General features: G+C 44.2%; 1 protein-coding gene across 3 annotated transcripts in view; it reads left to right on the top strand.

The window, feature by feature from the left end:
* Nucleotides 1–26,728, top strand: part of LOC136674901 (WD repeat-containing protein 70) — a 54,493-nt gene that overhangs the window by 14,616 nt on the left and 13,149 nt on the right. For all 3 annotated transcript variants that reach the window (XM_066651206.1, XM_066651204.1, XM_066651205.1), the window contains exons 10-13: nt 10,355–10,529; nt 21,909–22,008; nt 22,603–22,687; nt 23,800–23,938. In XM_066651206.1, the coding sequence (XP_066507303.1) occupies nt 10,355–10,529; nt 21,909–22,008; nt 22,603–22,687; nt 23,800–23,938 (499 nt within the window). The remainder of the gene's footprint in view (nt 1–10,354; nt 10,530–21,908; nt 22,009–22,602; nt 22,688–23,799; nt 23,939–26,728) is intronic.

Genomic DNA, 26,728 nt, shown 5'->3' with positions numbered 1-26,728 from the left:
GTATTGTGGAGAATAACAGGGATAAAGACGGAGGTGCTAGAGGTCATTTATTACAAATGAGTAAATGATACCAATAAAGGTTATTGACATTATGCTTATGTAAACCGTCTGATATTTATGGATATTTATGTCACCGCAGTGTTAATTCATACGTATTCAAGGATCCACAGCATTGAAACAACCAAAGCAAAGTCATGACTTTGTACCCGCCTCCCATTTTCTATTGCTTAATTGTATTTTGGTATTCTTTAACCAATTTTCAACAAGCATTTCCCTGAAGGCTTTATTATAGTAATGAGGGAGTGGATGATATTAACAGGCTGTCTTTAGCCTAAATGGACTGTATTCTGTCTGAACTAGAGGGGCCTGGACAGCTCGGGGGATCAGGGGAACATTCTTATCTGATAATATTGTGAGTCTGTAATTTTGTACTTTGCTACATATTTACAATATACAACAACCTGATACATGAATGCCCATAGTTTGGGAATCCCATCAGAGCACTGTTGGAAATTATTGTGCTAGAGACACCACTATTGGTTAAGTCTGTATTCCGGCCTCTAATTCCACTGAACAAAACAAATATTTAAAAATAATTTTATTCTTTGAACGGCTAGCTCTGCTAATGTAATCATGAGTTCAGAGAGAGTGTGTGTGTGTGTGTGTGTTTGTGAGCACGCACCCCATGATTACTATAATGGTCTGGACGGCCACAGCGCGGAAACCCAACACTGTCATCATTACTGAAAACGTCCAGCAGAAAACAACGCTGTGGAGTGTTTACAGTGTGGCCTGCAGTTACACATGCGGGGCTGTTTTATTCCGCTTTAATTTACTTTCTGGAAATCGTCCCGTGGCACGTTACCGTGGGTGTTGCCGGCTGTTGGAGAGGAGGGAACAGGGAGCAATTTTGAGCCAGAGCAGCTGCAGATGTGCGCTGTCCCTGGCCGGACGTCGTTTCAGCGCCGTGCTCTCTGGAGGCTGAGAGAGGGGGTTGTGAAGTAACAGGGGGGCGTGTGGGGGTGTTCTACGATCAACTCGTGTGGCCTGGCCTCCCTGTGTTTGTGCCTCTCTATTGTCTTTTTTTCTTTTTACGTCTAGCCTCTATCTCTGCTAATCACACACCCACTGCAAGAGTGTCTCATAGAAAGCATAATGATCATGAAGGGTGTTAACACAGGACGAGGGAGTATGAGGATGACTCCACTCCTTGGCTCAAGTGTTGCACGGCACTTTACTCTGATTAGTCGAGGGTCAGGGGTGAGAAGGAGCTGGCTAAGAGGCGTGATAATGCCCTAGTCATTGAAGATTAAGCCGACAGCCAAATGAAAATGTATGAGTGAGGCGGTGCCTCTGATTTACTAATGGGGGCAGCAGTGCAGGGCTCGAGGGACTCAGATGAACAGCTGCACATTGATCCCAACCGCTGGCTCTGGGGTCAGAAATGCCAGTGTGCTAGGTCTCCAAAGATTAGCAGATACATTTGATGGTGGCACTGTGAACTATTTTTCCAGTGCTTTCTGTAAATAAAGCACTGTAATGTGAAACATGGTCATATTGACAGATTTCAATACTGTTGGGTAATTCATTCATTCATTCATTGTCACCCGGAGGAAACCCATGCGGACACAGGGAGAACACACCACACTCCTCACAGACAGTCACCCGGAGGAAACCCACGCAGACACGGAGAACACACCACACTCCTCACAGACAGTCACCCAGAGGAAACCCACGCAGACACAGGGAGAACACACCACACTCCTCACAGACAGTCACCCGGAGGAAACCCACACGGACACAGGGAGAAAACACCACACTCCTCACAGACAGTCACCCGGAGGAAACCCACACAGACACTGGGAGAACACACAACACTCCTCACATACAGTCACCCGGAGGAAACCCACACGGACACAGGGAAAACACACCACACTCCTCACAGACAGTCACCCGGAGGAAACCCACACGGACACAGGGAGAACACACAACACTCCTCACAGACAGTCACCCGGAGGAATCCCACGCAGACAGAGGGAGAACACACCACACTCCTCACAGACAGTCACCCGGAGGAATCCCACGTAGACACAGGGAGAAAACACCACACTCCTCACAGACAGTCACCCGGAGGAAACCCACACAGACACTGGGAGAACACACAACACTCCTCACATACAGTCACCCGGAGGAAACCCACACGGACACAGGGAAAACACACCACACTCCTCACATACAGTCACCCGGAGGAAACCCACACGGACACAGGGAAAACACACCACACTCCTCACAGACAGTCACCCGGAGGAAACCCACACGGACACAGGGAGAACACACAACACTCCTCACAGACAGTCACCCGGAGGAAACCCACACGGACACACAGAGAACACACAAGATTTTTTTGAGAAATTTGAGAAGACTGCATGCCTTGCAGATTATTGCAGTTTAAAATGTTTTATTAATTGTAATCAACTCGCAAACAGCCAGGCTCATGGGAGTAGATTTGTTGATGAAGGGTTGACCCCACCGTACCCCACATGTACACCTGAATCCGCTAATGGTTCAAATAAACAAACATTACTCACTACTGCCCTCTAAAGGTTCATCTTCCATGGAACCACCTGATGTCTCTAACTAGCTACTGTTTATCTGCCTGATACTAGAGTTGTGTGTGGTTTGTTGTATGTATATCATCTGTAGGTATTATTATTTTATCGCAACTATGAATGTTGTTCTATGAATGTTACTATGGATTGCTATGAACGTTGTTTAAATGCATGATGGAGATGTTTTTTGTTTTTTTTTTACACTTAAATCATTACCACTGAAACCTCCATAGTGGACAGGTCTTGTTGTAAAGCTTGTTAAATGCAGAGGCCATAACCACAGGGAGGGGGTCACTTACAACTTGATTATGGATGAGGGATTATCCTTGATGTACACTCACTTTCCACTTTAATAGCATTCCTTATGCTCACTGGAAACTTTATAAAGTTCACCTACCATAGAGGTCCACTATGTAATTACACATTCAGAGTGTAGTCCATCCGTTGGAATGCAGTTTGTCAGGCTCTAGGCCATTCATCTTCGGTCAGTTTCTGTCCACAAGGCTGCTTTTGCCCGTCCCGGCCATTTAGCCTGCACAGCAGACAGTTCCATTCATACATGAATAAGACTGGAAGTCCCTCTGGCCACCCAGGTGCTTATTCACAGCCTGTTTAAAATGGAGCGCTTTCCCTGCCAAGTTATTTGGTGAGGAACTGCTTTTGGTGAACTCTGCCCTGTGAGATAACATTAAAAGCATTTTAGATACCATAGAAGGGTTTTATGCATGGGGATTTCCGTCCTTGAGCAATGTTTTTCTGTAGGAACGTCCAGTTGAGTAATTTGATGAGAGTTATGCTGTATATTACAGTCTTGGGAGTAGAGTGCTCTTTGACATGAAGTTCTACAGGACATGCGCGCTTGTTTTTTAAATCATAACCTGTGAATTCATGTTCCCATACTCCCATGAACTCGCGTGTACTCAAAGATGTCATTCGTTTTGAAAAACGATATTTCTAAGAATCCTATTATCATTGGAGAATGCTTTCTTGTGTGCGGATGATGCTAACGCTAGAAAAACAGACTGAGATCAAATTCTGGCCTGCAAGTTTCTGCTTCGCTTGCATTGAGATGAATAGCGTTCACCTGATGGTGTGCTTTCAGTCACTTTTACAACAATGTGGAGCCAGAGGGTATTTTGGCTGCCAGTACAGTTTATTCAATCTTGTCTTTTCATGAGGCAATATTCTTTGCCCGTGTTTTGTCGAGGGCAAACAGCAACGTCAGGTTTTTCGGCTTCTGCGAGATCTGAGATCTCTGTGGGAGTCTTTGCTCCACATCTCAAGTCTCCTGTAACACCACCTGAACAATCTTTGGTTGCAGAACGCATGCTGAAGATTCCCTAAATGCCACACGGGCCGTTAGTATAAGGATCTTGGCTCGGGATAGAGTTGTCTAAGCCTTTTCTGGTGCTTTGCCACCTGTTCTGTAAGACATTCAGTAAGGTTGCGTAATGATATTGGAATGGTATCTGTATAGATGAGTGTTTTCGATTATTTAAAGGTTTCATCTACATTGATGTTGGATGGAAGTTCATATACATAACGATAGAATACTCCTGCATTTGTGACTTTCCACAAATGATAGTTACATTTCTCCACACATCTGTTTATTTTTGAATGACGTGTCCACTCTTCTAGATTCTAGAAATGCAGTTAGTCTTAGTTTTAAGATAACCTTCTTTACCATTCCAAGATGACAAGGTCGTTTAATATTTGTTCATTTTTTGCATACCGCAGTTGTCACCAGAATATCTTTCCTCATTTTTCTATATGTAACCTTATGCTCTTGCAGCTCACCATGGAATTGGAGATAACCTAATTTGGGCCTTTTACTGGGGTGAACTCAATCCTCCAGCCATGAAGCTGGATTTCCGCAGTTAAAATGGTGTGAGACTGGAGTCCTTCGGGGCTGAGGAACAAGTCGGGGCATTGGGTGGGAGACGCATCAGGTTCATCTACAGTCCAGTGAGTCTGAAACTGTACTCCCCTTTACAGATGAAGTGTTCCATGTCTTCAAGAACGCTCATACCGTTTGGAGTGTTTTTGTGGCTGACGCTCCACTTCTGAGGAACCTTGCCCCCCGCCCAAATGTCCTCCTCACTCAGTTCTCCGACATATGTGATCACGACTGGCATTCTTTGAAAACAAAAAACAAAAAACACTGAATAGCAGAGTAATTTTTCTTCCAAGTCCTCATCAGTTGTGTGGTCAACTTTGTCTGTGCTCAGATCAGAGGGGTCTGTTGTTAAGTGTCGTAACAGAGGAATCCCTTCTGCCCGCCAGCCTTATTTGTTCCCCTGGCACTTTCCCTTCCTTATCTCCAGCAGGCTCCTAAAACAAGGCCAGCTCTTCCTGTAATCAGCGGGGTGATAAAACCCACACAAGCAGCCTCCAGGGGCCTCAACCCTCAGCCACATTCAGACCTGTCCCTCTGCTTTGATCAGCTACTCTTTTATACCACCCTCCTTATCCATTCATCTGAGGAATTGTCCCAGCCACTTGTGTCTCCCAGGGCTAAACACCAGCCCTGAGGCATATAGCATCTGCTGAGGTGGGGAAAGTTGGAGGGGTGGGGGGCAGCAAGGGCTGTAGGCCTCCCGCCCGTCAAACCAAACCTCTGGGTTTATGTGTGAATGGCTGTGTTAGGTCGTAAACTGCCCACGCATGACTGGGATTGTATGGCTATCGTCTATTATCACACGCCCTGCTCAGTGTGCATGGAATTAACACGGTAGAAGAGACGGAGGGGAAAATAAGGTTCTGTGTCACCACAGTTCTGCCTGTCACATTCAATTAAACATGCTTCAGTTGCACATACAATAACGATAATTATGAAAGCACTTCATGCGCAAGCTAGCATACGCCAGCTTCCCCGGACTTGTTGCCAGGCCAACACTTTCACTAATGCTTTAAAGATTTTTTTGACTGGGGTTTGGAGAACTACAGATTGTTTAAAGTGTTTGTTTTGCTTCCCAGTTAATCATGTTTTATAATTGGTATTAATAATATAATATGGCTTTTTATTATTGCCCCTTCTCCAACTCAGTTCAGTATTACATGATTCTTCTGCCATGATAAAACATGGCAAAAATACAGAGGTAGGCTGGTAGGTGTGAATGTGTGAGTGTGTGTCGCCCTGTGAAGTACTGGCGCCTTCTCCAGGGTGTATTCCCACCTTGCGCCCAATGATTCCAGGTAGGCTCTGGACCCACTGCGACCCTGAACTGGATAAGGGTTACAGATAATGAATGAATGAAAAATACAGACTAGAAAAATATCTTAAATATTTATATTTTGGAAAGAATGAAAATGCACACCCTGGAAGTCTTTTCAGTGGCCCTTCTTTCTGCTCTGTGGAAGGTATTGTTACCAGTCAGGATGGCTGCTGTGAGCAAGAGGGTCCTGTGTAAACAATATAGAGGCATCACAGATGAGACAGGTGGGACCATCTGTCACCACACTGGCCCCTCATACAGTCAGCCTCGAGGAGATCTCTTCTCATAAGCTGAGTTTCCATCCAAAAGTTCCATCCAAAAATGTTATTTGCAATAAAGAAACATCAGCAGAAAAATGTGAAATTAGTCATGTTTTCATCCACTACACTGCGAATAAACTTAAGATGATGTATGCTTTCGGGTTTGAGGTTCAAAACGAAGGAGATGGAGAGATTTGAGTGGATTTTTGCTTTGATCAGAATCATTTTTACCAATAACATCATTTATATCAGGAAGTTTGATTTAATATTTATTTGTTGAAGCTTCCGTGTCATTTCTGTTTTGACAGGAAACTAAACAAATGTTTTATGGTCTCTGACTTTTGCGCAGTGATGTATATATATTATAATATATTTTTATTTCAGCGTCTTCTCTTTAGGACACTTGCTTTCGGCCTGTTAGCAAACTGCACAGATTTTAAGTTCAGTTTTCGAAGTTGCTTCTCATAATTAAAGTAATCCCAAACACATTTGCTCATGTTGAGGTCCTAGAGCGAGCAAGTCCATTGTTCTGAGAACAGCAACAGCATCATTTGGCAATGTTACAGCCCTAATTATTGCTAAACCTCAGCACTGGAGCTTTGTACTGCTGGTCTCTGAACTTATTCCCAAGGATGTCTCTTTATGTGATGAATTTCCCACCATCCTCAAACAGGCTTTTCGACTTTTGTTTTCCCTGCCATCTCCGTATCCTCGAATCTCTTGTTTAAACGTGATGAGTATGTAGCTGTGTTGGAATCCAGTCCTGGCTGCTATTGGGGCTATCATTGTGTTTACAGTCCTCTCAGGACCCCCTGACCCTGTGGGTCATGGCTAGTTAAAGTATAGGGCAGGGCAGAGAAGCACTTGGACACGCTTAGCCGACCGGTTTGACTCGAAGGCACCAGGCACTTTGTCTGCATGGTGTGGAGAGTATTTGAACAGGTTGACCTATCCTGACCTCTTCCTTTCCTTTACCTCCCCTAAAGCAGGGGTCACAGTCAGTGGGAGAAGTTCATATACAGGTTGTAAACTGCCCACAGATACACCAGCTCTGAACAGTACATGTGTAATTGCAGTGTTTTATAAGGCAAGGTTAGATATAACCAACTGTTTTGTTGTTGGGTAAACAAATTTAAAATCAAATCACATACATAGTACAACTAGAAGTCAAATGCTTCGATGACTACTCCTTTCATGAAAAAGAAATCAATATAAGATAGGGTCTAACGATCTAAGATAAAGAAATTAAAAGATAAGATTTACAAAACAAAACATTCAAAATAATTTTGCAGTTTTGTAATAATGAGTGAAAAAAATGATATAAATTCATACAGAGACAATAATATAAATATGGAAATTAAACTTACTGCAAAATGTAAACATCCTGCAATAATAAACTGTATTAACACAAGGTAGTGTCGCAGTTATAAATCTCCAGGGTCCTGGAGATTGTGGGTTCGAGTCCTGCTCTGGGTGACTGGTCTGTGAGGAGTGTGGTGTGTTCTCCCTGTGTCCGCGTGGGTTTCCTCCGGGTGACAGTCTGTGAGGAGTGTGGTGTGTTCTCCCTGTGTCTGCGTGGGTTTCCTCCGGGTGCTTCGGTTTCCTCCCACGGTCCAAAAACACACGTTGGTAGCTGGATTGGCGACTCAACAGTGTCCGTAGGTGTGAGTGTGTGAGTGAATGTGTGAGTGTGTGTTGCCCTGTGAAGGACTGATGCCCCCTCCAGGGTGTATTCCCACTTTGCGCCTAGATTCCGTGTAGGCTCCGGACCCATCGCGAACCTGAACTGGATAAGCGGTTACAGATAATGAATGAATGAATGAAAGTTGTGTGTTAACTAAACTAAACTAAATTATGAAAAGCTGCTTACCGCCAATCAGCATGTGTTTTTGGACTGTAAGAGGAAACCCAGACAGAGAGTCAAGGTGAGAATCAAACCCAGGAGGAGCCCTGGAGCTGTGTGTTACTGCTAAGTCTTTATTATGAGGAGTATTTGTGTGTTAAAAAACAGGTGGTTAAGGTGGTTCAGGTTTGTTGTGACAATTCATACCGGAATAGAGGATACTCAACCATTTAATGATAGACAGTACTGAGCAGAAGTCTTGGGCAACTAACATAATTATATTTCAATTAATGCCTTCTCAGAAACTTATATAAAATTATATATAATCACAATAAATACAAACAAATTTATATATATATATATATATATAACAAAAAAGAAATATAAGATGATTTTTTTTCTATAAAGTAGTAGGTGAGAGTGAGTTTAAAGAACAATGTTTTGTTCAGATTCTCCTTGATTTGCATGAATTTGTTAAATCAGCTGCACACATTATTTAAAATCATTATTTTATTAACCAGTAAAACTAGGTATTGGATGATAATCTCAAATAATATGGACTCCACGAGGAGAGGTTTGAAAAAAGTGGGCGTTATTTGTTGTTTGTTCATTTGTTTTTTAGCAAATGAACACTTACTGCTCAGATAAATAGCTTTTTAAATCTCATCATCTCTGGTGCTTAACACTTTAGCAGAGTATTGTAGTTGACTTTGAGTTGTGGTCATGTGCGCTGTGTGACTATCTACAGATTTTTACTATGTATTTTATCATAACTCATTTATTCAACCACATTCTGTAGTGACAAATTTCTGAACAAATAAACAAACACTAAATCAAGTTTGTGTCTATTATCTCACCACCTCCTTGCAGTGGTACAGTGTTGAACTGAGGTAAAACATCCTGCTCAACAACTATATTAAGAGCCTGTCTTCAGTGCCCTTGGATAGCTGTGACCCATTTAACCTTATGTGTTTATGTGGTTTATCTGTCTCTCCTGTCCATCATGTCGTTACCGTTCCACTTGAGGGTCCTCTTGAGTGGCCTGACCTAAATAAAACCTGACTGGTGCTACCCTGCTCTGTTTAAAAGCAAGCTTGCTCTTTGCTTGTTTGCTTCTTGGCAGCCACATGTCCCGAGCGCATCAGGTATGCCAGGGTCCTGCACTAAAAAGCAACCTTTCGCTGCCTGGGAATCGCATTACATTGCTGTCCTGTCTTTTTTTTTTAATCCCCAGTGCCAAAGATGCGCATGTGGCTGTTGTGTGTGTTTTTATTTCTCGCTCTCTTTCTCCCCCAACAGCTGTAATGTGTTCAGCAGATGTAGAGAAGAAAATTGGAATTTCATGGATCCTTCGAATATGCCTGTCATGCTGATCTACTGTTCTCTCGATTTCTCTCTCTCTCTCTCTCTCTCTTTATCTCTCTCTCTCTCTCTCTCTGCCTCTTGCTCTCTCTCTCTCTCTCTCTCTCTCTCTCTCTCTAATCCTCTGTCTGTTTCTCACTTTCTCCTTCTATCTTTGCATTCTTGACTCCTCCTTGGTGAAGAAATACTTGGGCACTATAGAATAAGAATGCTTGCTATGCTTGCGTCATGCACAGAGCTCTGACATGGTACTTAATATCATTCAAAGTAGATGCACGCATACTTCTCTAGAGCTCGTTATAAATTATGGAATTTCACATGTTATGTATAGGCTCTTTCACTGATAGTGCTGTGATGATTTTGTTTTGACAGTTATATGTAAAATTATTGAATGATTTACTGTTTACAAAAGCCAGAAAATGAATATATGGTATAAAAAAAATTGTGCTGGTTCATCACCAGGACGCAGATCACTCATACAGGTGTGTTGAAAAATGAAAAGCTTGTACTTAATGGCAATTTTGGCTGAAATTGAATAAAAGTGTATATATATACTTACTGAAATTCACACAGTATCCTACATCTTTTACCATAAACCTTTGGACTTGTATGTATGTATGTATCTTTACACTTATATAGCGCTTTTCTAGACACCCAAGGACACTTTACAATCCACACTGCTCAGAACACTCAATCCACACACTGGCGAGAAGCGTACTCTCGACCCGGAACGAACATCCACCTGGAGGACTACATCGAGCACTAGGGTTTAACCCAGGACAGAGCGCCAATCCATATCTGGGCACACACATATTCACTCATACATACACACATTCATTCACATACACACTCATTCACTCACACACCAGGACATTAATTATTATATATTGGACTGTAGGAGGAAACCGGAGCCCCCGGAGGAAACCCACGCAGACACAGGGAGAACATGGAAACTCCACCCAGATGGGACTTGAACCCAAGATCCCAGCGCTGGGAGGCGAACGTGCTAACCACTAAGGCCCACTTGTATAATTTGTGACTAACATTTGGCCTTGTTTTCATCAGGACTGTAAGGACATGGGACCTGAACAATGACAAGAAGCACAAGTCTGTGTTCAAACCTCGCTCCCTGCAGGGCAAAAGAGTCACCCCCACCTGCTGCACCTACAGCCGGGACGGCAAACTTATCGCGGCAGGCTGCCAGGATGGCACCATCCAGATCTGGGACAGAAACCTAAGTGTAAGTCTTATATTATCTCTGAAGTCTTTAATGTATTGTACGTTAAATTTATATCTAACCGAGCAAACAGGCGACGTCTAGCTCTTATTTGCTGTTTACAGAAGGTTGACCTTTTTCCTCTGCCTGTACGCCTCTAGCTTTGAGAAGGTCTGTAAACTGATGCTGACCACTTTCATATCAACATTTACACGCAAAAACAATAGGTCAGCGGAAGATTGACCGTCCAAGACGATGCAGGTTAAAGTTCAATGGGGTTAGTGTTGCTAACCAGGTCTGTGCAGTGTCATGGAGCATGGGGAAGGTGGGGAAAATGATGTTTACGCCAGTGCTCCTCTGTAAATAAGCTGCCTGGGTGTCCTCCTGCCTAGTCTCAGGTCTGACATGGATGGATTGAAGCAGCGGTCAGAGTTGATGCGTGTTGCATGCCGGACTCTGAGCAGATGTGGGGCCGTTTGAGGATCCCTGCCTTTTTGTTCAGTCCTCAGGGGCAGCCTCACGGTGTGTGTTCAGTTCAGAGCTTGCCCCAGAGAGCAATGGAAGGTATTTTGTTATAGGATCCCATTCATTTCCCTAAAGAGAGGCTAAGGAAATGTCAAGTCCACAAGCTCATGCTTCTGAACTTCAAGGAGGCGTCTACACCTAGAAGATGGTTTATTCAAACAGAGCTGCATTTATTTGAGCATGTACTTAACTGTGTATAATACAAAATGGGACATACATGATTTAACAGGTTGGATAGGGATCTGTCTGTTGGGAAATAGTAAGTGATATAACAGGCCAGTGTCATGACTGAGAAGGGGTATATTAAGGGCACGGTGGGGGCTATTTTTAACTTTTCCTTTAATTAATTAAACATAATCAAACTTTGCATTCCAGTTGTTTGAGTAAGACATCGGTCTGCTTGTGTATTTTGGCTCCTGAGTAGCATTCTGCCTGGTTCAGATAATTAACTGTGTGTACGGGTGTTCTGTGTCCATGTCAGCGTCAGTAGATGGTGAAGATTGAATTGGCCTGTGCAGTGTGCCACGGCAACGAGTTGCCATCTTTACTTGAGTGGAACCAGAACCTGTGTCAAGACAGTCGCATCTTCTGAATAAACGTCCTCAGCGCAGGCTGATCTTTCAATCCTGAGAACCCATGGCTTTGGAGGCTTTCACAACGACAGTGTTCTGCTCAGTGTCCAAGTCTTGGAGGAAATTACCAGGTGACGCATCCTCTAGAGGGATCAGTTAGAAACGAAGGGGAAGCTTTGGCACTCAATCCTTCATACGCTCATTCACAGCTGTAAAGCTGCAACCTGACCAATGTTGTGTTGGCTTTTTTTTGTCTTCATTTTATGGAAGTGGTGGAGTAAAGACCTGGGAAACTGTTTCTTAAAGCAATTTTGAAAGATTGAGTAGGTGGTGTTGGGTCCAAGCTATCACTGTTAATCTCTTCCCACGTTGTTATGACCATTTCCATCATTATTATTGCAAGTGTTTTTTCTTTTTTCACACAGACTGTGGAAAGTTTACACTTTTTCACTAGTGTAGTTGCAAAGCCGCACAGGGAGGGGGAAGGTTTACGTTCATGGTAGTCTCATGGTAGTTCCTCAAAAGGTTTTTCCTTTCTAAACAAACTCGCCGAAAACAAAATCAGGCTGATGTTCAGCTGAAACGTCTAAAGTAATTATCGTCATTAAAAGACAAAGATGGTCTGGATGTGGGCTTAATTGGTAGCAGGAATGTGAAGAGTTAATGCAGAGCATATGGACCCTGCTGTGTACCCCCATTAAAGCCTGCCCCCCGCATTCTGTCTCTGCTTTTACAAGGTTGAGTGAGTGTGAATGTGTGCGATCAGGGCTTGCACCGTTAATGTAAAGACCATGAGTGACAGGACATGGACATTCGTTTGCAGCCCGGCACCAGGCAGAATAGGGCAGGTAATGGACTCAGACAGCTTACCCGGTGACATTATTACATTACCTTCTCATCCCTGTTAACTTAATTTGCTTTCGTGTGGAGCAGACCAAAGGATCTTTTAAAGTTGCAGACGGTGCAGCAGCTGTAGAAGTGGTAGTCTGTTTAAAGGGGGAGGCTTCATTTAATTTGTTTGCTGTTTTGTTTTAAGTTTGTCAGTGCTGTTACATAAATTTTCATTCAGTCTTTTGCCCGATTTCCTTTCAAACCTTGTTCAAAGCGACTTTGCCGATCTGCTTTTCACTCAGAGTTTCTGGTGCACCTGAGAAATTCGTCTTTCCATCACCTTTGGCCAATGTCTCACCCTGCAGCGTATTTATTTAAGGAGGACTTAAGGGCTGAGCTTTAACACTCCGCAGAACCCCATGTCAATGGCTGTAAGTTATTTCTATTTAGATAGCAGACGATGTCCCCAGGTGTCTTGCATTCCTGGCTGGCTGGCCAAAGTCCAGCATTTTATGGCCAAGGAAACTCAGCAACACGATGTGTTACTTGTATATGTAGCCACCCATATGTAGCTGCCAAGGACTGTCAAAACTGACTCATTGTTTTTAGCCTGAGAACCTCTTACCTTTTACGCAGAGGATGAAAAATTCCATTTACAAGTACAAAGGCGCCGTATTGAGTGGACGTGGCATTAACGAATGCCTGAGCAAGTGAACAAATGTGGGACCATCTGGGATTGAGATGTAATGGGCTACATGATACACTGTAAGAAAGTGTAAACAGATAACTGTAAGCCAGTGTGAATGCAAATACATTATTCATTGAGCAAATGCATCAGTCATGGCTGCCAGGCTCCAAGCTTAGACCCCCAGCTGCCCCCAACTGCAGCAGCTGACCCAAAGAGATTGGGTTGAAAAAAAAAAAAAGTAATTTATTGGCAGTTGTTCTTGAAAGCTAAATATTTACCCAGCGTTCACCAATAACAGCTTGCTTCTTGAAGGTCTGTGTTCCAGCTCCTGCCCTTGTCCAGGAGCACTGCCTATTGTCTGGCATTTAGGGAGAGGCCAACTCCAGGTCAGTGTTTCATTCATGTCTTGTTGTCATGCATGACCAAGAAATACGTAGGTGTCTGGATTCCAGATTCCAGATTTTCCTCAAGTAATAAACATACTGTTCACATAAAAAAATAAAGTTCAGCAACTTCAGAACTTCCTTTGCTGTTGTGAGCTCATCCACATTATTGTATTCCACTTTAGACTAGACATATTGCTTAAGTCAGTGGCTTACCTCTCCAGCCATTACTCATGACTTGAACATGCACACAGACAGCATCGATTTACCGGATGACCTTGATCTCTGTAGCTGACTGGGAAAGGAAGGGCATTCTCCTGAATGAGAGTGATGGGCCAGATTGATCCTGATTGATGGAAATCTACATGATTCCTCCGGTGTTGCTCAGTTCAAGCACTGATTGCTGATTACTGATTTTACCCCGACCTGCATTCCACTGCCGAAAGCTTCCTTTTCGATGGTTGCTAAGTAATGCGTTCTCATCCGTGTTGTAATGGCGTGCGATCCTAAATGAGAGAGGGTGACGTGTTTCTCCTCTTGCTCCATTACTTAGGTGTCCTACGTCATTATTTACACCATTACTCCGTTTTACAACACATCAAAGTACAAACTGTTCAGTCTGCCGTATGATTTTTGTCAGCGTTTTGGCTGTATTTGTGTCAGATGAGGTTTTCAAAGTCAGCATGCTGTGCTTTGTAATATGAGGTTTTGTTATTTATATGAAAAGCCCTATTAGAGATGTGGGACTTCCTCTCCATAAGGCAGTAGTTTACGTACACAGGTTGATGTCCACACTAAATCTCATACTAACAGGGGTGAAGAGGTATTCGGTTCCTGTTGCTAACTCTTGCATGTTTTTGATCCACGTCCTCTGTTAATCTTGGCTTCCTTCTCTGCAACATATGCTGAAACTCTGTCTGTGATTTAAATTCCCCATCACTTTTCTCATTCCTCCAGAAGTGAGACTGTATGTTCTGCTGACGTTGCCTGTATCAATCCTGTCTTTAGCAGGGTAGAACAGTCTGATAAAGCTCTTTTTTTAACAATGTATGGTTCTAGCCTTAGTGCTAGTGCATTAGCTCTTAGAATGTGCTCTTATGCAGAGTGACTTACAATTCTAACCAGGTTACAGAGCATTGTGTGTTAAAACCCAGATTTGGAGTTGTACCTTGGTCTGCTGTGTTAAAGTCAGCAGTGTTATGCACTACACTACACCAGCCTCAGTCTCTACAAGTTCTCCCTGTGTCTGCGTGGGTTTCCTCCGGGTGACTGGTGTGTTCTCCTTGTGTCTGCGTGGGTTTCCTCCGGGTGACTGTCTGTGAGGAGTTGGTGTGTTCTCCCTGTGTCTGCGTGGGTTTCCTCCGGGTGACTGCCTGTGAGGAGTTGGTGTGTTCTCCCTGTGTCTCCATGGGTTTCCTCCGGGTGACTGTCTGTGAGGAGTTGGTGTGTTATCCCTGTGTCTGCGTGGGTTTCCTCCGGGTGACTGTCTGTGAGGAGTGTGGTGTGTTCTCCCTGTGTCTGCGTGGGTTTCCTCCGGGTGACTGTCTATTAGGAGTGTGGTGTGTTCTCCCTGTGTCGGCGTGGGTTTTCTCCGGGTGACTGTCTGTGAGGAGTGTGGTGTGTTCACCCTGTGTCTGCGTGGGTTTCCGGGTGCTCCGGTTTCCTCCCAGAGTCCAAAAACACAGGTTGGTAGGTGGATTGGCGACTCAAAAGTGTCCGTAGGTGTGAGTGAATGTGTGAGTGTGTGTTGCCCTGTGAAGGACTGACGCCCCCTCCAGGGTGTATTCCTGCCTTGCGCCCAATGATTCCAGGTAGGCTCTGGACCCACCGCGACCCTGAACTGGATAAGGGTTACAGATAATGAATGAATGAATGAATGAATGAATGAATTATATACTATCATCACAGGGCTTGTTTACACTTGCCATTAGCATGCACTTTTGGTGATGAGATTTATTCGGAACTAATGTGTCCACATAAAACGTCAAAACACCCCATGATGCTTTGAGATCAAATTATCACTTGAACTACAGTCAATTGTATTCACAAACGGATCCACATTTAACACAAGTGACAACAGAACGTGTTTTCTGTGTCTGGTTGGATCTACGCAAGCGGAAATGCGTCTATCGAGATGTTGTTTTTCTCAAGATCGGTAGCTGGAATTTTTCATAGATTAACTTAAATGTCTATCATCATACGCAAAGGAACGACAGGACGTCTGTGTCAAAACTGGACACAATCCTTTCCCACCAGTCTTGTCTTCTCTGCCATTTCCACAAAAGTTTCCCTGAACAGTTATGGCATGGACCTCTGCAGACTTTACAGTGGCAGCATGACAAAGTCTTTTCCTTGGTCGCTGCAGATGATTCCCTGCCTGTTTTAATCATTTATTCCCAAGAATTGTGAGCATATAATAAATACACTGGTAGCACAGGTGAGAAACCATTTTTACCGTCGGTTAGAGGAAGTGGAAATGACGCATACATCCGGGAAATAAAATCAGATCTCATCTGGCCAGACTGGGTATGTAGTTAATGACAAATGTAAACAGAATCCGATATACAGAGTATCTAGATACTAAACAGGCCCTGCTAAAGTCCTACAAACATACAACCATGCACCCTTACTCTTCTCTCAGTTTTTCAACATCTAAAGCTGTCATGCCTCTGTGGTGTCCAACTCTAATTGCTTGGTTAAATAAGTTGTCTGACTGTGCAGCCCCGAGGAACTGCTGTTTGTCTTCACTGAAATGAACACGCAAGGGTCTAGGCCACTGCATATGTATGCACACACCTTCAGGAGGTCTCTGGAAAGCTCATCTGTCCTTCCCATTTGTACCATATTTCACACATTCCTCTAGATCTTAACACACCATACAACTTGACGACTCCCTACCCAGCAGCTGATCCCTTTCTTTTTAATCAGAGGGATAAAACACAGAACAAGCCTGTTCCAGACGGGAGCAACATAATGACGTACAAGCAGCAAATATCTCATGTTTCATGATTTGATTGTTTTCCTCCAGCTGTGAAGGAGACTATTGCGTTAGCTTTAAGAGCTTTTTTTTTCCTCAACAGCACATCTGGGCAAGTGTGCTCACACTTAAGGGATTCTTCAAGGCACAATCATAAAACAAACGTAGAAGCTGTTCCAGCTCTGTGTCACTCTCGAATTTATCCCACTGATGTTTACGCTGATTTTCAACTCGGAAACCATGCACCACAAAGTGTCATGGTAAATCTCTCTGTCTCTGAATATTCCTGAACTAAAGATGCCATAATTATTCTGCTTTTATGTAAAATGTACACTTTCATAAACTCTAGTATGCTATGATTTACATACATGTTATATGAGCTTCCTGCCTAGGCTCAGGACCACACTGTGACCCTGATCAGGATGAAGCACTTACAGAAGATGACATTATGAATGCTATATGAACCTCTGTCCTCATTTAAAGCTTCAAAGAAAACTTCATCTTAAGACAAATCCTAGTTGTGTATGGCACGCTTGAGTTCTAAGATCATGTATTGTTTTGACATATTCCTGTAGACTCTATCCATCCATTATCTGTAACCCTTATCCAGTTCAGGGTCACGGTGGGTCCAGAGCCTACCTGGAATCATTGGGCGCAAGGCAGGAATACACCCTGGAGGGGGTGTCAGTCCTTCACAGGGAAACACACACTCACACATTCACTCACACACTCACACCTACGGACACTTTTTAGTCTCCAATCCACCTACCAACCTGTGTTTTTGGACTCTGGGAGGAAACCGGAGCACCCGGAAACCCACACAGACACAGGGATAACACACCAACTCCTCACAGACAGTCACCCAGAGGAAACCCACGCAGACACAGGGAGAACACACCACACTCCTCACACACAGTCACCTGGCGGAAACCCACGCAGACACAGGGAGAACACACCTACTCCTCACAGACAGTCACCCGGAGGAAACCCACGCAGACACAGGGAGAACACACCACACTCCCTGCAGACAGTCACCCGGAGGAAACCCACGAAGACACAGGGAGAACACACCACACTCCTCACAGACAGTCACCCGGAGGAAACCCACGCAGACACAGAGAGAACACACCACACTCCTCACAGACAGTCACCCGGAGGTAACCCACGCAGACACAGGGAGAACACACCACACTCCTCACAGACAGTCACCAGGAGGAAACCTACGCAGACACAGGGAGAACACACCACACTCCTCACAGACAGTCACCCGGAGGAAACCCACGCAGGGAGAACACACCACACTCCTCGCAGACGGTCACCCGGAGCGGGAATCGAACCCACAACCTCCAGGTCCCTGGAGCTGTGTGACTGCGACACTACCTGCTGTGCCACCGTATGCCATCACATTTGATTTTTGATCTTTTGCTCTTAAGGCTAAGACTGCCCTTGTGCTGGACAAGTATTCTGCCTCTGTCTTCCCCTCAAGATTCCACAAAGTCTATGCAAGCTCTCCCCAAGATTTTTCAAAAGAGTAGCTGGACCGTGAAATCTCCAGTGGCTGCGCCCTATCCTAGTGTTGGCGATGACAGACCAAGAGAGGCAAGAGTTTCGCCTTCAGCTCCCGAAGTAATCAGGACTCACGCTCGGGCAGAAACCTGACCTCTTCTCTCAGCAGCGGGACAGTGGTGACCGCCTCTCCTGTATGAGGAGAGGGCCAAGGGAAGGGGGCTAGATATGTCACGTCAACACTAATCAAATCTCCACCTGCTTCCCTCAGTGCCCCTCTAACAAACCTTACCTTATGTCCCAGCTTGACAAAATGTACCCCCTGAAGTCCCAGAAGAGCTGCAGCAGCAGGGTTATAGTGTGCTACGCTGCCAAAGACTGAAACTGGAGAAGGTGCTAGGCCGGATGTCCTGCCTATTAAGCTGATACGTTTAGCCCTGCGCTTGCCATGCTGCAGAATTCATTTTAGCAGAATTTATTAAAGGACTTTTGGAGAGCCTGTCGATCTTCTGTAATATATGGGGGCAGCTTGTTGTTTTACGCTCACCCCATGGTGAGACCTCAAGTAGAAATGTGGAATTTTACTCACTGAAAATGCCGGGAACTTGACAGACTTTGTCAAGATAAGAAGCAGACATACCTGCACTCTCTTAATTTCACACCATGCGATTCTCCCTGTGCGGTCACGAATGAATTAAACTGGAGTGGGCCTTGTGAGCTTTTAGCAATCAGTACGGCTGCGCTCCATTAATGCTGTGAGCAGGTGGAGACAGCCAGATAAAGAGTGCTGAGAGAAACAGGGACCAATTATGCGAGAGAAAATTGGTGTGGCAAAGGAGAGCCTCGGAGGAGGCAGAAAAAAGAGGAGCAGTGCTGGTTGAGTGTAATCTGGTGCTTAAGGTGTGTGAAGCGGTGTTATCTCTTCGCTCCACGTTAATGACTTCTCTCCTAGCTCCTGTGAAAGTGCTGACGACTATCCCCTGTTTTCTCTGTAGCCTCTGCCCATCACGCTCTTGCCAGGGCTGCACTCGCCCCCTCACCAGTGATCAGGAAACTGCTTTCCACCCCTGTCTCCATACATTTCCGATACTGGGATCCCAGTAAAGACCTAGCAGGCCTTTTGGCATGACTCATGCCTTGCCTGTGTAATATTTAAGGAATTTTCAGTGGGTATTTTAAGTTAGAGGGGACATATTATGACATTAGCCATTAGCCTACCAACAAATAAACTGTGAAACAAGGTCCTAACAAAACAGGTTGCGTAGATATTTCACCCTTTCTGACTACAACTTCTGAGACTTTGGAATTGTAGCAACCCTTCAGCATCATCCAATCACAGCATGGACCCGTGTTTATGTAAGATCAAATGAAATACAGCTAAAATGAACTTGGAGATAAAAGGGAACCAAGCGAAAATGGCTAAAAAGCAGAGTTTCTGCTCCCCACTCCTCACTGTGGTGCCCTTGGGTTGAGCGGGCGCTGAAAATGGCTGTTTAGACACAGGGACGATGGTGATGCGGTGTTTGATCTTTGTGATAGTTTGACTCACTTGGTCAAATGGGGTATAATACGTCCCCTTTAAAGCAAACTTGAAACATAAATATTAATTGGATGTGGTAGGACACGCTATGTGCTTTTGTGTATGGAACTTGTGCAAACTTTGAGGCTGAACTTTTAGCAAAGCTAAAAGCTACCCCCCCCCCCCCTCTCTGTAAAATAAAATGCTGTAGGTTTGAGCACCATGTAATGATTGTCTGAATATTCTGGGTAATAATCATAGCAGACCACTAGCAACACTTGGTGTAATTTAAAAGTAACATAAGTCATTAGAGGAAACATCAAACATAAGAAACAAGCCTTTCGCCTGCCAGTCGCTGCTGAAAAATGATTGTGCAGGCCAGTGCTTTATTCCCCATCGTTTTCCTGTCCCTTGTTGTTGTTCTTCAGCACTCCTTGAACACACGCTTCTTTTATATTCTTTTCATTCTTCATTTATTTTTAAATAGACTTCTACATCAAGCAGCTTTCCCCCTTGATATTCCTTATCTGTCTCGTGTTATGCCTGCAGTCTGGTTGTACTTAGTGCCGGTATGCTCTGCCATATAGAGGCACCAGGGAGAGACCAATCGAGATGAGGTATTGCCTGTACCTTTTCAGACAGCATCATTATACATTACTTTATAGAGACTGTTCACCCATAGAACAGCTCCTTACTTTTGTGACCTGTTACAAGCAGAAGAGGAAAGCAAAAAAGCATGCTGAATATTTATAGTATGACTCAGTCATGTTAGTAAGGTTTGCTACAGAGTGAGAGAGTTATGTTTATTATGTGGCTTTAGTGTATGTTAGGCCTGAGGCTGCCTTAAGACAGTTCCAGAGTCTCTCAGTCTGTAGACCTTGGCACGTTTTTCCCACTCTAATGCAAAAGAGCTGAATGTTAAACAGACCATTAGGTGCTGAGAAGGCACTGAGTGGATTTTCCTGCCCGTCTTGAGAACACCTGGTCAGATAATGCGCCAGTCTTTGCTGAAAGGTTTATTCTGTATGTTATGTTTCAGAATAAAGAGCGTTGATTACTAACAGATGATTTCGTTTGTGTGCGTTGTGTGCTCAGTGTTCCCGGGTTTATTGGAGCATCGGTCAGTCGGAGGACGACTCGGCCCTCCCAGAGACTAAATCGCCATTCCTGTCCCACTCTGAGATCTATAAATGCGCCATTCTGTGCAAGTGAAATTCATTTTTATTGGCTGTATTTAACCTGCGAATGAAACCTCACTTGGGCATAAAGCCCCAGGCTGTGTGGTGAGTTTTATGGATTTTGTCCCAGGGGGAAATACCGCTCGGTTTCTGTGGTATGAAGCACGTGTTCATCTCGTCACATGCAGCACTGCAGAGCTTTCCCCAAGCACAGCTATTGATGGATCTGAATAGAGGCTTTTACTAACCGCTTTAAATCACAAATCCGACTTCGATAAACATGGGTCCAGCTGTTTTGAGTGCAGTGTCCTTCGTCTTCCATGGGGCTCCACTGTTGTCCATGTGCATTGATGGAACACGACCACACACAGTCATTGCTGGAGCTTTACTTGACAGAACAGCAGTGACGCCAGTCGGGATGGGGACTGCTGGCTGTGCCTTTTATCGCGGTATAGAGCAACTGTTTTGAACAGACACTTTTACTACAAGGAAATAAATTCCTCTATATGCAGGTTCATGCCAGTATGGTGATGAGGAGGTGATCGCCGGCGAAGGGTCGTTGCCTCAAGCAGAGAGTGACGAGAGCTCAGCTGTGAGCAGTACATGAACTCTGAAGATTTTCAGTGTGATTAACTAAAGCTTTGGCAAGGGTTTGGGCTCCTCAAGCAGCTGTTGAGTGAGAAGCGTCCTTCGGGAGGAGATAGCATCTACGTTCTAACAGGTGTAATAGGCTTTTGTGGTTAAGAGGAATTGAATCTAAAGATTACAGCATGAAAGATATGATGAAAAGCAAAACATGTATATGAACGGCTCACAGATCAAAGTTTCTGCTGTATAGGTTGAGGGTGTTTTGATTAGATCTTAATTCTAACAGGATAATGTCAGCAAGATGGCAAACTCTCAAGGCCAAGGTAAACGATGGTAGACATTTTCGAATCAGCAAAGGTCCAAACATTTCCAAAACTTCAGTGGTTTTCAGGGTTGATTTCAAATATGGTATGTTTTTCTCCTTCCAGCAAATGCAAACCTCATGGTCTCTTGAAGTGATTGTGCATGAAAGAGCTTTTATGTGACTTAAGTGGCAAATGCAAGCACTTCCCATAGCGCAAAAGTGACTTGGTGAGGGCTTTATAGCCATTGAACTTGAGTCACAATAGAAATACATGTTGCTCACATTCATGGATGATGACTTTTTCTGGTGTTTTTTTTCCTCCCCCTTTCTAGGTCCACACCAAGTTCCACTGCCGTCAGGCCCACACTCCTGGCTCTGACACCTCCTGCCTCACCTTCTCCTATGATGGAACCACACTGGCTTCACGAGGAGGTGAGACCCTTTGCAGTCAGCCCTGTCATTCTACTATAATTGTAAAGCAATTACTGGGGGTAGGAGCATCTGACTGTGGATACAAAGATGTCTTGTCCCAGAAGAACAAAGGTTTTGTCTTGTGCTGTAGTGTTAGATATGAGAGGAAGAGTTTGAATGCTACTGTCCAGCAGGGTCCATTGATTTACATACACACACACACACACACACACACAGTTTTGGCTCAAAATACAGACCTTCCTTTCAGCCTCTGGCTTGGAATCAACTCATTAGTCAGCGTTTGGAGATCCCCAGTGCAGACGTTTCTCATCCCTTAGTGTGACACATCTGAGAGAAGTCTGACCCCAGATCAGTCAGCCTGGCCATTGCAATTTAGACTAAGTCTGATTCACACACTGATACAATAGATCTCATTCATTTTTTCTTTTCATATCTTATTTAATCACATGGTACACGGAGGAAAGTCTTTAATGTTTTTCCTCTGTGCTGATGCTCGGATTAGTCATTTAACTCTGATTAGTATCTCTACGTTCATCACTGTTTTTAATTGTGCGTTTATCTACCCTTTCTATATAATATTGTGTATGTTCACAGGGGATGACACACTGAAGACGTGGGATATTCGCAGCTTCAAGAAGCCCCTTAATGTGGCCACAGGGTTGACCTCCTATTTCCCAATGTAAGACCAATCTTTGCAGTCTAATCTTCCGTGTGCATTCATGATATTTACTAAATATAACTTTTAACGTATAATTGTATTTCAAAATTCATTCTCCCGCTGTTTATCATTTTATGGTAACTGGTGTGTAGTACTAAAAATGACAATTGTCACTTGATTCAACGAAATTTAACCTAAAAATGAGATTGTTTGAAAATGTCAGGTGTGTTTAAATTTTCAATTACAATTATACTTTGTGTCGCAGTCACACAGCTCCAGGGACCTGGAGGTTGTGGGTTCGATTCCCGCTCCTGGTGACTGTCTGTGAAGAGTGTGGTGTGTTCTTCCTGTGTCTGTGTGGGTTTCTTCCGGGTGACGGTCTGTGAAGAGTGTGGTGTGTTTTCCCTGTGTCTGTGTGGGTTTCCTCCGGGTGACTCTCTGTGAGGAGTGTGGTGTGTTCTCCCTGTGTCTGCATGGGTTTCCTCCGGGTGACTGTCTGTGAGGAGTGTGGTGTGTTCTCCCTGTGTCTGCGTGGGTTTCCTCCGGGTGACTGTCTGTGAGGAGTGTGGTGTGTTCTCCCTGTGTCTGCGTGGGTTTCCTCCGGGTGACTGTCTGTGAGGAGTGTGGTGTGTTCTCCCTTTGTCTGCGTGGGTTTCCTCCGGGTGACTGTCTGTGAGGAGTGTGGTGTGTTCTCTGTGTCTGCGTGGGTTTCTTCCGGGTGACTGTCTGTGAGGAGTGTGGTGTTTTCCCTGTGTCTGCGTGGGTTTCCTCCGGGTGACTGTCTGTGAAGAGTGTGTTGTGTTTTCCCTGTGTTTTGTACTGCGTTGCTGTAAAATTAAACACAGCTATCTTGGTTTTTGTTGACTTTTCGTTCACTGCATCATTTAAACATAAAAATGTGTGCAAATTCCATGATGAATGGACATATAGAAATGCTCCAAACTTACCTGGAAAAAAATCTTTTTGCACTGACTTCCATTGAAAATGAAGAAGGTTTTTCCCTTCTCCTGTAAAATTACAATTCTGGGAGACTTTTTTTTTATTAATTGGTCAGCAACGATTTGTATGATTAGCCTTTAATAACCATTGCTGCCAATGCAGTATTAAACCTGGTGTCACGTTTCTAAACACAGGACAGACTGCTGCTTTAGTCCTGACGATAAACTCCTGGTGACGGGCACTTCTGTGAAGAGAGAAGAGGGAAATGGCAAACTGGTCTTTTTCGACAGAGAGTCCTTCAAGAAAGTGTACGAGATTGAGGTGGCCAGTGCTGTAAGTATGCCAAACATGTACACAAAGCTCTGACCAGCCTTTTCCATAAACAGAGCATGGTGAGATGATATTTCTGTTCCGTGTGCTGCAGTCTACCTTTTGTGATTATTAAAGGAGGTCATGGCTAACAGATTTAAATGTAGACTTAGGCTAATTTCTTAATCTTCCATTTAACTAGAGCTGATTCAGCGCGGAGGATTAGACTTACTCATTACCCTTTACAGCTGACGGTAGGTCAGTGCAATTAAGTTGAAGACTGTTCTAAGTTGTGTACAGGCCTTTTGAAATGTATGATTAGGAATGTGAAATGGGAAACATTTTCGTCGGGGGCTGGGACCCCGATCTGAAAGAGGAAAAGAGTGAATATTTACCAAAATACTAGGAATATCCAGTAAAATGAAAACTTCTGTAGTGCTCCCTCCAGGCTTCTAGAAGGACTGTTTACAAGATTAGCCAAACCGATGGAAGGAACAATATGCTCTTACTCATGGGGATACAAATGCACTGGCGGCCCTGGAGCTGCTTATGTGTGAATTATGATATCCAGTTAGTAATGGACAGGTTTTTTTTATATTTTTTGACTGCTTTCACAAGAAATAAGTTTATTTCCAAGCCCCCCGTGAGTGTAGCCTTTGTCATGGATGAATAGCTAATGCAAGGGGAGTTATTTTTCTTCTGGTTGCTCAGAGGAAACCAAATTCTCAATCTGTTCCCCTTTTCAAGACAGAGAAAGCCATTTGTGACAGTACTTAACATCGCTGTCTTCAAGGAAGCTCGGTTTAAACCAAGTGAAAACATCTCTCTCAAGTCACTCTTGGGGTCAGTGAATAGATGCCTGGGGCAAAAGGCATGAAGCTGTCTCCTTGGAACAATGCTCCAAAGCTCCCCTGACTGTCCGTGATGGAATGCGCTCTTGAGCACATTTGTCATGAGAGTGGACTTTGGATTTAGAGCATCCCCGTCACTCCATCTCTAGTCATAACACCGTGGCCTGACGGAGCCTTAATAGCTCCTGCCTCAGTCTGGCTCATCTTCAGCACGACTTGATGGAGGGGCGAAAGCTTGCTCCTCTACTCTCCATCTCAACAACAAAGAGGACCCAGCGCTGAAGTGTGTCTTTTTCCCTTTATGTTCTGTATCTACAGAATCAGGAATACAGTTGTGCAAATGCTTCTTGTGCGCTCTGAGGCCCTCCCAGTGTTATTTATAGGCAGCTTGCCCTGGAGCGACCCAGACAAGCTCGCTATTTACCGTGTTTATCCAACGTGGCTCTCGGCAGAACGGCTGAAGAATTTAAGTGCTGTCTTTTTATGAAGTGGAGCGCCAGGCGGTCCTGTGAAAAGAAGGCCCACTAATCATTTGGGTGTAAACATTCGACATAACCCTGAATCAGGGTCGTGCTCGGGGTGAGGAGTGGGGTGGCAGAGGGCTTATTTCCAGGACTGCTTGAGTAAATACTCCATGGGTAGCTCCTGGTTTAGCCCACCTTTTTCACAAGGGAAAATTCAGGTGTTAACAAATGTTATCACCCATGACCTGAATTTTGGATCTAATGCCAGTGACATGGACATTCTTGTAGATAACACCAGGTACGGGATAAAATTATATAATCGAAAGCCAAGGGCGTCTCTGTCTGCAGGATGGGAAAGCTTTAGCAGACGCTAAAAATATATACAATCCAGTGTAATCAAACCACATAAAGCCACGCTGAGCTAAAAGCTTGTCCGTCGCAGGCTTATCCTGTACCGTTAAGACAGGATGCAGGTGTTTTGCTTTGATGTTTCTGTGGTGTGACTCCTCTATATCTCCTATGCTTGACACAGCCCAGAAGGACAGATGTGGAGTAGTAATATGTTTCTTTCATCCACCATCACGGTGTTATTTTGAAACCTCTGTCCAAACATCGCTGACAACCTCAGACTCTTATCTGAAGCCTTGGTTGGTTCATGTTGGTTAGCAGGGTAGAGGAATTCCTGAGGTTTTTACTTGGGGCCCCATTGAGGTTGACGTCCAGACCACACGTTCACCATTCTCACACCATGTGTCACACATGCATCCTTGTTTGCATGAACTAGAGTACACAGCTCATGCTTGACCAACTTCGAACGCAAACCTGCTCCTCTCTCTCCCTCTTAAATCAGACTGTCTGACATATGGCTAAGCCTTAATCTTTGGTGCAGAGGTCGAGACGTGATTTTTCACTTCTGGTTGTGCTGCATTGTATTTTTCATTTTTTTTTAAACCAGAGCTAACCGCAGTGTTGAGACTCGTCTTAATCCTACATTTGTCTTCATGGACTCCCATGCTGTGACGTACACTTGGCCTGGCACAAACCTCCCACAAGCTAGACAGCTCGCGCTGTTTAGGAAAGATCCAAGATCAAAGAGGACGCTCTAATGTCCCCTCGTGTCCTTCCCGCAAACACAGCAGTGCAGTCTGGAAAGGATTGGATTTTCACATGACAGTCCAGAGAGCTGGTGACTCCTCTTGTCAGTGTTCCAGACATTATGTTTCCATCTTCCTGAAGCAACAGTTTGATTTGTGTACAGTATTGTTGCTACCAGGTTAAACGAGTACTACAGTACTATCCAACTGACTACACACAGTGAACTTGGCTCACTGACAACCAGGAACGCGTCTGCCACATTACGTCAGCCGTCAGTGGAAGTTTTCTGAATGCATGAAAGGAACAATGGGTATTATTTTGACCTTAAAATTACACCCTCAAAATCATTGTCATGCTTCATTGACCTGGAATATGGAAAATAGAGCCTCTGTTCTTGCTACTCC

The sequence above is a fragment of the Hoplias malabaricus genome, chromosome 18 (assembly GCF_029633855.1).
Source record: "Hoplias malabaricus isolate fHopMal1 chromosome 18, fHopMal1.hap1, whole genome shotgun sequence".
Classification (NCBI taxonomy): domain Eukaryota; kingdom Metazoa; phylum Chordata; class Actinopteri; order Characiformes; family Erythrinidae; genus Hoplias; species Hoplias malabaricus.
The sequence above is the reverse complement of the archived record's forward strand: the minus strand, read 5'-3'. Positions and strand labels throughout refer to the sequence as shown.